Source organism: Oenanthe melanoleuca, chromosome 7 (genome assembly GCF_029582105.1).
Source record: "Oenanthe melanoleuca isolate GR-GAL-2019-014 chromosome 7, OMel1.0, whole genome shotgun sequence".
Taxonomy (NCBI): domain Eukaryota; kingdom Metazoa; phylum Chordata; class Aves; order Passeriformes; family Muscicapidae; genus Oenanthe; species Oenanthe melanoleuca.
Window position 1 is genome coordinate 18,754,212 of NC_079341.1, and position 13,930 is coordinate 18,768,141.

The window sequence follows — 13,930 nt, forward strand, 5'->3', positions numbered from 1 at the left end:
AGCTTGATGAAGTTGTTGCACAAGTAAGGAATAAAAGTATTATTTTGTTTTATTTTTTTCAATTATTTTTAAAAACCTCCTTTTACAGCACAACATTCTTCCTCATGACAAATGAGCCAATTCACAGACATTGTGTTTTCAGGTAATACAATTTACATTTCTAGAAGGAAATGAAGAAGAAAACTTACAGGACACCTTCCATTTTTCACTTGATTTTTTTTTGTTTTTTATTATTATTTGACATTGATACAAAAAAATAGTATCTTGATTAGCAGCTTTGCTGGCAATCCCACAAAACTGTAAATAATACATTAATCTAAAAGAATGCACTCCTACAGACACTAGAGAAAACAATATATACAATTTAGACAAATAAATACATAAGTACAGCCAGTCATATATAATGATACACCTAAATTTCGGTTACTGTTGACAAGCTTTTCTAGTTAATTACACTCTTCATTTACAAAGTGCCATTGCCATCTACATTATAAAGACAAAAAACCCTCAAATAATAAAAATTGATACTTAACATTATTATTGGGAAATGTGGAAAATGAACCTTGAGGCTTCTGTTTAAATATTCTTGTGGCTTTAGCAAAATAAAAAAGAAAAAATGCTTTTGTGAAAAAATTCCTCTTAAAGAGAGGCGCTTACCCCCCAGCTGTTTCACTCAATGTGCTTTTTTCATATGCATTTTGGAATCAAAATGCGATTACAGTCGTACTTTTGAAGTGACTAGAAGCCAGCATGTTTAAGCAAGTTGTCATTTGTCCCATGCCCAATGAAACAAAATGACCTCTAAGTAATGTAAATATTTTTTTGATTAAAGGAAGTCTGTTGAAAACATTTGTATCCCACATGGCACAAATAGTACTGAGTGGAAGGGAAAACTGTCCCTATGAGTAGATCTATTGCTACCTTTCCATATCCATGTTCTAGTAATGAAATTTATGAGCAAAGTGAAAACAGTAAATCTAAGTGTAATGAGCTAATGAATCTAATACCAGAAAATTAAAAGAAGTAGAAAATTTGGATTTTGCTGTGTTGTTTTAAATTCACTTGACAGCAAAACAAAAAGTATCTTGTACATTCAAGAGTTAGGGCACACATGCTTAAGGCTCTTGAAACACTGGACAAATATAATGCCTCACTCAGCTCCATGCATAACAGAATGCTACATAGCAAGCAGACTGACACATATATACAGCTGAATACAGAAGAAAAAGCCTTAGAAATATGTACATCACTTTCAAGATGAACATTTACATTTCTGTTGGAGGTCTATTTATAAATGGCAGGAAATACACTTTTTCAGATACTATTTTCAAGGTGTACCTTGCAAATGCAGTCTACTTGTACTAGGAGAAATTCAAGGCTACCATGCTACTTGAGCCCTGAGGTATCTGGATTGGGAGCCCTGCTGTCCTCCTGATTACTAACCAAAGGCCACAGAAGCATCAGCAGAAATAAGGCAACCAAATCCATTTGTTTGTGATTCAGAACCCCACAATTACTGCACAGTACAGAGGGATAGCAGAAGTCATTGCAGCCTGCAGGTTCAAATTATTACACAATATGTTCTGGGCAGGATGGCATCTATGCTATCTGATTTACCCAAGGGCTGGGGATGAATTCCACCCTCATTCCCATTCATAAACAAGAATATTATGGAACTTCATTAAGGAACTTCACCCAATCAGCGTGTTATATATTCACTTATGCAGTTAGTTGTACCATGGAAGTTCTGGATTTGATAGGACAGAGCAGCTTTAGCAAGGATTAGATCAACTAGGGAAGGATAACTCTTAATTATTCTGCAAGAGATTTAGCGTTTTTATAAAAATTACTGGGGTTTGAGTTATTTTTATTTATGAGTAGTACACAAGCTCCTGTTAACAATAACTCCTAGGCTGTCTGTTGTTTAGCTTTGTCTTTAGATCTGACATAGATTTGCTTGGGATGGCTCCTGCTAGTGACTTAAAAGCCAGGTACACTTTACCTTATTTACAAGTAGTTTCTTTTGAAATGGTAGTGCTGCATCTGTGAACAAGACCAATAACTTGCCAATGAACTGCAAACCTTTTAGGGAACTATCTTCATTCCTCTGTTACTGTTGTAAAATGCTCTGTACATCTAGGGCAAAATCAGGTCAAAATATTCCTTTAAATTCTTCAGTTAACTCTGACAACTTTATAGACATTTTGAATAACATACAGACTTAACAGTTTTCATATGTTACACATAATGCCAACTGCAATGAATGAGGCTTTGTGTGTGCTGAGAATGCTGTGAGGAATCTACAACTGATAATATATTTGGTGAGTTTGGTTTTTTGTAACTTGTGTGTGAATTCTTCATTCAAAGTTATTGGCTGAGCAGTATCATACTTCACCTCCTTGTTATGAGGTGGTACTGAATAGAGATGGCCTGAGTTTATCAGAGAGTTTTCATGACATTTCATAAACATTCATATTCAAAATACATATAAGCATGTTATGGAACTTGAATAAATCTTGTATTCTTAATTTCTGTTGCATGTCCGGGGGATCTCCTGAGTGAGACCTCAGTGCATACGGACTGTGATGAGTAAACTGAGAGCTTTAAAAGGTTTTGAAAAGGACAGAATTTGGGTGGTTTTAATAGGTGTTTTTTTAAAAGCCCTCTATTTTTCTGTGAAATTTGTACATAACTGTTATGTACTCTGTTGTCAAATCAACAGAAAATTAATTGCATTCTTTTATTGGAATAAATTCCTTTTTTCTACCATTAAAAATCTGCTAGAATCTTGTTCCTGTATGTACTGCAGCAAAAAGTAAAGCTTCCCCTTAAAAAGCTGCTTTTGTGTTACTTGTTTTTAGGTAAATAGTGCACTGACTGATGTTAAAGAAATATGCTGCTTATTGACACTTTTAGCATCCAGTATAATTATATATTGCCATTCAAGATGGTTAATGGAGAATCCATTGATACTAATGAGAGGCATTGCCTTACTTTGAAATTAAAAGTTAAGATATTCATGCTTTTCTCATATATTTTTAAGATAGTTTTTCATACATCTCCCCTGTCTTATTTCACCTACAGATTCTACTTAATTTTTAAATTGTGTTACATATTTTATGGGCTGTTTTAGGAAGTGTAAATAAATGGGTTATTCCCAAATAATTTAAAGAAATACCATTTGGTTGATGAAAATATATTTTAGTGTGTGGGTTTGTTTCTAAGGCCAGTGAAACTTTGATGTTCTTACCTGTCTAAATTCTGCTATTACACCATTAGTAAGCTATTTGGGAATTGCACACATACTATAAAATACACACATCAAAGTAAGTATATAAGTTCAGTGCAAATGTATGCTGCTTAATTCATTAACAAGGCTCTAAATAGAGATGGTTGTAGAGTGTCAAAAGAAGAATAAAAGTGTGTTTGTAATTCTTCATTTCTTAGAGCCTGAGTCTTATCTCAGAGGCTGGGGTGTGAATTGTTAAGCAGCTCATAATAATTTGTTACTGTCCTTTTACACACAGATGCAAGAATGGATATGTGCAATAGATTATATTATACAAAATCTGAGACTTGACTTTAGATTCTTTCTGTTGGCATAATGTCCTTATGTAAAAGAGCCTGAAGTTTGTAAACCAGTAGTCAAAGCGAGAATGAAAAAGCAGTCATTAAAAATCCTCTCACAGTTAATATCCCACAGTTTGACCTGTAAATCATCAGATCACTTTGTCAAAAAATAACCAAACCCAACCAAAATTTTTAAAAAAGGTATTTACATCTGTAAAAATCTTAACATCTAAGATGTTTCTTGCTGGACATGTCATTCCAAATTCTGTGCATTTCTTCTGGCGTTATCTGGTGCACTGTGATCACCCTGCGGTACCTGCACAAGCTGTAGGCCATTTTCCAGTGATTGAAGCCACTGTTTTGGAAGGGGTGAATGCCCAGCTTCCGAAGGCAGAGTCCAACATACACATCTTCTAGATGAAGAAGTCTGGTATGAAGGGAGGTTTTGTAAATCAGTTCTGCTACATCAGCTGAAAAAATGTAGCCAGTGCCTGAACAGAAGGGTGGGTAATTGCTGTCGGGATACAAATCTCTGGGCATGTACCACTTACTGCGAACATCTCTTATTGGTCCTCCATTTATGACATAACCTGTGAAGTACCTTCTCCTTGGCTTGGTGTTGGGTTTGAGCAGCTTATAAATAAGATTGTCCATATTTACAAAAATATCACTGTCTGTCTTCATAACATACTTTGCTTTTGAACAAAATGTTGCTACCCACCTCATTCCCATCAATGTTTTCAGAGTGAGGTTATGGTAAGAGTCGATAAAATCTTCCACAATAATGTCATGAAAAATTTGGCTTTCTTGCTCTACCATTTGATTTAACACAGGATCTGCATTTTTTCCAAGAAGAAATAGTGTGGTGATTTTAATTCCTTTGAAATTGTTTTCATCTCCCCACGTTTCTCGAATGGCTTGCCTTGCATCAAACTCTTTGTGAGTTGTACTGATAAGAATGACCAGAAATGGGGCACTCTTCTCACATTTGTTGGGTTCATTGATAAGAAAGTCAAAGGAATGAGGATTTATAGGTCGAGTCCTTATGTTGCCAAAGGAAACATTTTTTCTGGCTATGGATATGCTACTGACCTGTCTGTGGCCCGTGTAGGAAGAAGTAGGACGAGTTATACTTAAGTACCAAAGAGCGCTTGCCCAACAAACTACTGTCAAAATGTATAAACATGAGACCTTTGAAGCCATTGTTCCTCTAGCTCTTCTATTCCATGTGATGAACCAATAGCCTTTGTACTGTGAGTGCACCTGTGTCCTGGAGAGGCAGCATATTATTAATGAAACTTGAAAGTTCGATATAGAAAAGTAGCTCTGTAATCACTCATGGATCTCAAATAGGAGCTATTAACCCTGATGATACTCAGCCTTTCTTCTTTTACTAGCAGCAGCTTCCATTTCTTGTAATTTTCTGTTATTTCTGAAAAATATGAAGAAAAATTTCCATTGCAAGACCATAAAAGCCTAGGACACGAGAAATGAGCTTATATATGGTTGGCCATTAATAAGCTAAGTGTCTTAATGCATTTCTCAGATATTCCTTTTTTTGTCATGAGGTACCAAAATGTAAGATAGTGTACCTGAAGTAGCACCTTTATGATTGGTAATTTCTCACAGATGGTTTTATATAAAAGAAGATAAGCATGCATAGCATGTTGACCATTTAGATAATTTTAAACGTATATGAAAATAATTTAATATTTTTTTAGCATTTTCTTGCTTCTTAGCATTTCTTCTGGCAAATCTTTCAAAATGTGCTGTGGAACATTTTAAAATTATGTAAAGAATGAAAAATAGTGTACTTTGTTCTAGGATCAACAGCATCTGTGGCAGCTATGCGCACAAATACTTACAAATCTAATTTGGTCTAAATGCTAATGTGTGTCCTGTTAACAAGAACATGCTTTGATGGAAATCACACAGAATGGAACTGATTGGGAAAGGCAGGTACAGAAGAGAGAGATATGTATGCTGTCTTACCCATGTAAAGATCAGCGCTGGAGTAGACTCCATAAAAGTCTAAAAATAAATTAACACATTCCAGTTATTCTTGTTGGCTTCCTTCTCCTCTCCCCCCAAACCAGTCTTTCCATGAACAAACATCATTTGTGGACCACATAATATAAATCATGATGGCAGCCTAGTAATGGTGATACTTCACTGGCTTGTGTGCAGAGAGTTGCCTGCCTGGACAGGGTTTTGGTACTGGCAGCTCTGTCCTGGGCTGTTCCAATCTTGCCTCCAGTATCAGGTACTTTTGAGATTTTCCTGGCACAAGGGAATGTGCCAGCCCTGAACCTTCCATTGCTCTTGGCAATTTTGCTGGGAACCAGTTCTGTTTATCATCATTTTGTGGAAATGAGACAAGCTGCCTCCAGCCTGCCAGCTCAGTGCTGAGTCCTCCAAGGCACATCACTTGCTGGACAGTGCCTGTAGGCTCCACCTTCCTGAGTTTTACTATGGTGTTGCGTTAGAGCTAAAGGATAGTAGAAGCATGCAACAGAGGAGGTTTTTGCAAGAGTCTGAAATATTTAACATTTACTTTGGATGGAACAAAATATGTATTCAGATAAAGGATAGAAGCCTTGTCTTGGAAACGTGCTTTCTGATTTCACACCACTGGCACATTGCAGTCAGACCACCCTCTAGGCAGGCCATCAGAATGAAAGGACTGTTAGGTACCGTGTCATTATTTCACACTAAGGTTTAAGAACAACAGAGAAACAACCTGAACATTTGCCAAATCTATACAGACTGTATTCTCCTTATAAATTCTTACAGCTAGCACTGTCCTGCTAGTCTTCATTACATGCGCTTTTAATTATTTAATGACTGGAACTCACATGCTGCTCTTCCCTTTCACAAAATAGGGCAATGTGAATTTTTTCCTGTTTCAGAGCTTCATCACTTTCAATTGGTTTTGTCCTATAACTGAGGCAATTTAATTAGGTAGAGGTGGGCTGTAATCTCCTTCATTACTTGTCACAGGACTCAGGGTTTGTAATCTTTTCCCACCAAGCAGTACTAGCTAATGTCTGGGAGCAGTACATTTAAGTGCGACCTTTAATTGCTCCACAGGGCTGCAGAACACAGTGATCTTGGCAGGGCAGACATGTGTACATCCTTGTAAATAAATATGGTTGTGATAAATACATACACAGATGCTGCTGTAATGCTGGGAGAGGGGATGTATCCTGCTTTAACAACCTGATGTGAAACAGTTCTGAGAAAGGCAAAACCCAGCCCTGGTCTGGTAGGTTGGTTTTATTTTTGGTTTCACTGTGAAGCTCTGCTAATGCTCCCACTGGAAATGCCAGTGAGGAAAATCACCAAGTGCAAAAAGCCATAATGTAATGAAGACACAAGAGTGTAAAGTCCAAAAAACTGTGTTAATAAAGAAAGAAATACATGCAATCATGGATTGGAGCTGTAGAGTGAGAGATACATCAGTGTGTTTAATGGACTCCAGCATTAAGGTCTCACCAATAAGTGTAATATTCTGCATATGATGCATTATTTTAGGAAACTATATATTGCATTATCTAAAAGTGTATGATGTTCTACATCTTTTCTTTCATAAGGGTAGATGCATTAGTTACCATAAGCACTGTGCAGATACCTGAGGGAAAGGAAAATTGTAACCAATGCCTCTTACAAACTGCAAAATTACATAAAATAGCTTTTCAGTCCAGCAGTGTCATGGCTGTAATATCCAATCTTGAGTGCTCTGAAAGGATTAGAAGCAACAAAAACCTTACTCCATTTTGAAGAAAGAGTCTGAGCTGTTGTAGGGAATTTTTCTCTCAGTTATGGAATCTATAGGAAGCTGTGTGGGATGAATGCTTCTTATATTGACCCTTGGATTGCTGTCTCTTGAAACAAATTTATCTTTTTCTGTTGCGTGTTTTATAGGGGTTTTTTTTTGTTTGTTTACGTTGCCCTTTAAAAAGAAAAATAAGACTTGAGATGATGTAGTTTGGTTTGAGTTTTACCCCACCCTGTAGAATTTTTGAGCAAAGTGCAGGTGAAGTGGTCTAAGAGTGAGCAAGCTGTAGTTTTCCTGAGGAGTGAAATTTTAAATTTATTTTTTTTTAGGAAGATTGTGGGGGAAACCAAAATGAGAGCTCCCTTCTATTCCAGCTCTGGTTAGGTGAAGATGTAGAAATTAAAGTTCATATTCCTTCTTTACTTGAGCTTTGTACTATACATTGGGGAAGAGATTTGAAAGAAAAGAACATAAGGAAAATTGTTAAATAGTAAATGCAAATTCTCAAATTAGCTGAGAAGGGTTGGTCTGTAATTTAGGTGAGATTATTTCTGCCTCCAGGACTGATCTTGCTTCCTCTTTGTAGTATCACAGAGGGTTTGGATAAGTAGCTATGTTGTGTGGTTTTTTGGCCATAGGGCGGAAGCTTCTACAAATTATTTCTGGTAACAATCATCCTGCCCAGTAGTTTCAATAATGTGTAGCTTGCACAACCAAGAAAATACATAGCTTGATTAGGCAGGGAAATATGAACTATGCAGTGAAATACTTACTTTGTGATGTTTTAGCAGTCAAGAATTTCAGAGGTTGCCAAATTCTATTATTGGAAATGATGCTAATTAATCAAGATCCTAAACATACACCTAACTCAGGCTTAGCTGCAACAGGAATAATTCTAGGAATTTTGAAAAATTATTCACAGTATCAAAGTCTGTGACAGCAAACCTTTTTGTTGTCATGTGTTGTGACCTGAAACAAATTTACAGCCTTGTGGGACTTGCATATGAAGGATGTGAATTATATGGAATGAAATCAGAGTGTAAAATTAATGTACTCAAATTATAGTAAATTAAAAATTTTGTGTAAATTACTCATTTGGAAAAGAGAAGGAATAAGATCATATAATATGATCACTATAATCAGAATTATGACTGAAAGCACTTCAATGCCCACGTTACTCTACTTCCTTTACCAGTTTTCTCAGAAGTTGTTCAAAATATTTTTAACCTCATCAATAGTAAATATTTCAAAAGTTGCTTCCAATATTTAAGTGTGTAGAAAATTCATTTATATGTTGTATTTTAGTCCTGATGTTGGATTTAGTATATCATCACTATAGGGATGACTTTGTTTTTTTCAGTTGTGCCATGATCATCTTAAATTTGATGTTGAAATTCCAAGACCTAACCAAGAGGATATGGGGTATCACAGGGAGAGTGGAAAGCTTTTATCAGCTTTGGACTTTGTCTGTTGGAATAGACTATATCCCATTTGGGGACAATTGCACAGGCAAAGGAAGGTGTTGCCCCTTTTCCTTTCTTCTTTGGATTTGAAGAAAGCTTTCCAGCAGGGCAGTAGCAATGTTTGAGTTCTTGGATCCTTTTTTAAAAAATTCTTTTAGTTCAATCTGTCCTCTTTTCTGATAGTCATACAATAAGTAATAAAAGGCTCAAGCGTTGAGGATAGATGAATGCAAAAAGCAAATGTTTAGCATCATGTTTCTGTACTTTGACATGAAGTTGAGCATTTAATTGCACTAGTCACAGCTCAAGCTGTGCAAGCCAGAGAAGCCACCCAGTCAGAGCACAGAAAGCTGTAGTGTGTAACTTCTCTTGTCTTGATGAGGACTGTATTTGCAGCAAACCTTTTTATGAGCTGATTGCACATCAAGAATAATCCTCCAGATAATGAGCACATTTGAGAAACTTATTAACTGCTCATGGGCAATTTTGAGGCAGACACCAAATGAGTTCAGCAAATGTTACTCATCAATGGCAATATTTTGCCAGTATTTTGGAATGCTGCTGTCTGTGCTGAGAGGCTGGTGATCTTTCTTTCAAAAAAGCCTGTCCTATGTAGGTGCAGTTGTATTAATGTGTCTAGATCACAGTGGATGCCTGTGATCGAAGGCACAGCTCTTGAATTCTGGCTGGTTGTCACAGCTGTAATCCATGCCAGGTCACTACTGCTGAGGGAAGTTCTGAGTCCTGGGGATGACCCTGGGTGAGAAGCCAAGGGAAATCGCAGCTGTTCATCCTGACACCCAGGAGTCTGTTAGGCAGAGCACAACTGATTCAAATTAACACTGTGCATCTCTGCCAAAATGTACCTTTTCCTTTCCCTGGAAAAAAGAGGGAATGCAGCTGCTAAATTATTTAGAACATGTAGCAAACTCTTCTCATTTTCCCTGAAGAGACATTTTTGTTAGTTTTGTATGATCATAACTTTCATCTGTATGTGGACCAAGATGCTGAAATGTCTTCACCATTTATGAAAACCTTAAACTACCTAAGGAAAAGACTGTGATTATTACCGAATCTTATTGAGAAGATAATTATACTGAACATTAAGAACACATCTACGTGGAAATCTGGGGACCTGCTATGTTCTAGGCTGTATGTTTTCACAGTAATTTCTGGAGAAAATTTTGGACAGATGGCACAGGTGATTTAGCAGAAGTTTGCAACCTCCTTTCTGGGAACTTAATTTAAAGTTTCTTAAATATTCTAAATGCTTATTCTGCCTGGGTGTAATGGATCTGAAACCAAATCAGTGCTGCAAAGAAAGACCTTCTCTATAACATTGTGGAAAGGGACTCTAACAGATGCACAAGCCACAGTCTTGGGCTGAAGGGAGGAATGTGCAAACATTCATTTCAGGTCCAAGTTTTTAGAAAAATAAATTCTTCTGTTTAGAAGGTTCATGGCTGTCATATGTTAAAAGAGGCTGGCTTCTCTTCCTCAAAGCCAGTGAAGACAAATATTTTCTGAATCATTCCTTGTTCCCAAAATATTAATGATAAGCTTTATCCTAGGCAACACCTGAATGTGGAAGCAAGTATTTGCACAAGTGCAAATTTCATACTAACAGTCCGCTTTTCACAAATGCTGATTTGCAGATAGTTCTTACTGTAGTTCATCCTTAAATTGAAAAATTGGTCTCTGGAAATAAATATAAATAATAAATATTTACTACCTGTTCCTAATATGAACAAAAGGGAAGAAAGTACTGTCCATTAGGGAATCTTACCAAAAGCTTCAATTTGGAAAATGAAAGTTACAGAATTTTCAGCAAATGTGCCTGTGCTACTGAAACTTCCCTAATCTTTAAACAGCTACTGTAGTCTTTTAAGAGTTAAATGTTACCTACATGAAAGCAAATCTGCCTGAGTGACTTTTCTATATTTTCCCCTTTAGACTTTTTCAATGAATCTATCTCCATAAAAACAAGATTTTCTCTTTGCTTTGAAGAAGTGCTGAAACAGCCCACACAATTAAATGACAGTTTCATTGCTTTCTTTCTCATTTTAAGAACAAATAATGCAACTATTTTTTCTCAGCAAAATAATTTACAAGTTAAAAAGTAAACAGTGTCCACCATGACTAAACTGTGAAGTAAAATTTTCAACTGCAGACAATAAAACTGTTGAAAAAAATATTTAGGAATATTTTGATTAACAAAACCACCAGATTTACCATGACTGAGGGGAATGGGATACATTACTTGTTAGGAAAAGGACCATTCCTTGGCTGACATTGGATATAGTGGGATCTCAGTGTTGGTTTGAGCAGCTTTTCTCTCTGGCTTGGTTTGTGCATTAGGAGCATTATAGCTATAACCTCCCATTCAAATTTTGCAGCTCAGTATATATCTTCTATGCTACAATTTTTTCCCAGCTTCCTCTGAGTTAACCAGGGGAAAAAAAAAAAGTATGATTTTGTAAAATCTCATATTTATTTGACATTGAAATGGAGTTTTATCCCATTTGGCACATCTCAACACTAGTTTTTTCAGTAGCCCTCTTACTGTTTTGGTCATATTTTAAAATAAAGTTTCTCTGTCAGGTGCATATAATGACTGTGACTACTGAGTCACTGGTGGTGCCACACAGCTGATTCCATGTGGAGGGAGATGGAAGGACAGACCAGACAGACCTGAGGATGTCTGCACAATGGATTTCTAACGTTTTAGCAAATCTGTGCTTGGACAGATACTAATCTAGAATGGTTATAAGCTAGATTTTACTCAACTCAAAATCTAGAACTCAAGACATGCCAGTCAAGTGTTCTGTCTTGCTGTAATGCTGATTGCAAGTGAGCCAGGGCATGGGAGTTTTGCTGCTTTCTTTAGTAGAAGGTGTTTTAAGCATATATCGTTTGCACTAACTAAAAGGGAGAGAAAAGAAATTAGAAACAGAAAAATGAAGGAGCAGAATATTTTAAAGTAGAAATCTTATTATATTCTTTATCTTTTCTTTTAAATTACCCATGAGATGTCAAGGGCCAGATCTGTTTCTGCATTTTTCCCCATGAATGCCTTTTAGAAAAAAAAGTTAAAAAACACTTTGTGACTTCATGTTGTGATAGGTGAGTTGTGATTGCATCAATAATGTCCTGTTACATCAGTAATGTGTAAATTGCATCTCAATATGGTTATAAACTAATGCAAATAATATATTTCTCTTTGAGTTTCCATAGCCACAACTGTTTGTTTTTTGTTTTTTTTTTAGCTATTGTGCTGTGTTCTAGTGTGAAATCTCCCAGCAAGGTTCCTTAGCTCATGTCACCACCAAATTGTTTACGTTTAGTGAATGTTTAGGACAAGAAAAAGAGAAAACAAGCTTTCAGTTTAAAAAAAAAAAAATTCAAGGGAGAAAGCCTTTAGAACTGCTTTAATATAGAATTTTTATTACTCATGAAACAAGTGTGCATCATTTAACAGAGTCCATATCTTAAGTTTAAGTAATAGCGTTTAAAATCAAGTGTGCTGCTGTTTTTGTCTTAACCATCTTAAATGTCACTATCATGTTTGCTTTGCATTCACAGTGATACCTGTGAAACTGTGGTCTGAATTATGACATCAAGAATAGATGACAGTGGCCTTGATTATATAAATGCCTACCCTAGTGGCACTGCTTTTCTCAATTAATCTTTGTCAAAAAAGGAATGATGGTAACAATGATGGTAACTCATCAAACTGGATAATGAACCTACTTGCCATAATTCACATGCTTTTGGAAGCATTGAAAGAAAAATACAAACAATTAAAGCTTTTGGATTTACTGGAAAAAGTCCTAAAATAGTTTTGAGCCTGCCCATTAAGATATCAGTCATGATAATGGAGGAACTTGGCATTTACCTTCATAAAAACTGGAAACAGCTATATATAAATACATTGTTATAAACTCTTATTGAAAGTTAGTAACTGGAAGGATTCCACAATATCTCTGTACAATACCTATATGTATTGTAATTGTTATGTATCTTTACATGTGATTCTTGGAGAGATTTTTTTTTTTTTGAGGCTGAAAAGTAGCTAAAATTCACGTTATTCTCCCATTTCTTCCACAGCTGTGAGGCTAGAGAATTTTGTAATTAGTGAATTTAGCTGATCATATAATAGGATAGATTCAACTCTTCTGTTTAAGGAAGAGGTTAGGTATTTTCCGATTTCCAATGAAATTGTTGATACTGTGATACTGTGTCTATGTGGACTTTTTTCTTTCTCTTCCCTGGAAATATTCTTCATTTTGAGGAGGTCCCAGAGCCTTGACCTGTCCATGCACGAACGGATTGCAGCACAGTTTTTGTCATGTTTACGTTACAGTAATTAATGTGAAGCTTTGTGGGGAAGCATTTGTCCCCATGTGCTGTATATAAGTCAAGCTTCATGTTTCTAATTCCCATTGCTAAGTTGTGATAAATTGAATACAGGCTGTCGCTTTTAAAATTGCATGCCTCTCACAGAACTGTAACTTAAAAGCCCCACAAACAAATTACTTTTATCTTCAGCAAACCAATTACTTATTCTCACATATGTAAAAAAGATTTCCTAGACATACACCTTTTTCCCTCCCCCTTTTTGGCAGTTGGTCAGTCATGGTTGAGAAGCCCCAGTTTATTGGGGCTGTCCTGGTCAGGGCTTTCTGAAAGCGTTGCTGTGGTCTGGCAGAGACTCCCGGTTGGAGCTGTACCAGGCAGGGCTGTGTGTCCTGGGGGCTCCAGCTGCCTCACGGAGCACCTGCAGCTCTGCCTGGCCTTCCCAAGGCAGCCCCCCTGCAGAGGAGGGATAGGCCTGCTGGGAAGGTGGGACTCGCTTGCTCTTTGACTCAAAAGAAGTGGAATTATTGCCTTGGATGTTTGCCTTAAATACCTGGAGTGGTGCTTTTCTGCAGAAGTGTTGCTGTGGCCAGCAGCCAGTGTAGGTGCCCACTGACCTCAGGGCCAGCACTTCTGGCTCTTAGCTGTATATAATTGCCTTAGACCAAAGAAACAGGTTTCTTCTCACTCTGTCAGAACTAAATGATAGATGAGGTTTTTCTCAAACCTAAATCAAAACCTACTTTTGTTGGGGATTGAACAA

At 36.6% G+C, this 13,930-nt stretch overlaps 1 protein-coding gene across 2 annotated transcripts in view; it reads right to left on the reverse strand.

Annotated features, from left to right (window-relative positions):
* Positions 1–216: 216 nt before the first annotated feature.
* The window catches only part of B3GALT1 (beta-1,3-galactosyltransferase 1), a 164,862-nt gene continuing 151,148 nt past the window's right edge, over positions 217–13,930 (reverse strand). For both annotated transcript variants that reach the window (XM_056496761.1, XM_056496762.1), the window contains exons 4-5: positions 5,563–5,601; positions 217–5,002 (exon numbers count right to left, since the gene is read on the reverse strand). In XM_056496761.1, coding sequence (XP_056352736.1) covers positions 3,793–4,773 — 981 coding nt within the window. In that variant the 5' untranslated portion in view covers positions 4,774–5,002; positions 5,563–5,601 and the 3' untranslated portion in view covers positions 217–3,792. The remainder of the gene's footprint in view (positions 5,003–5,562; positions 5,602–13,930) is intronic.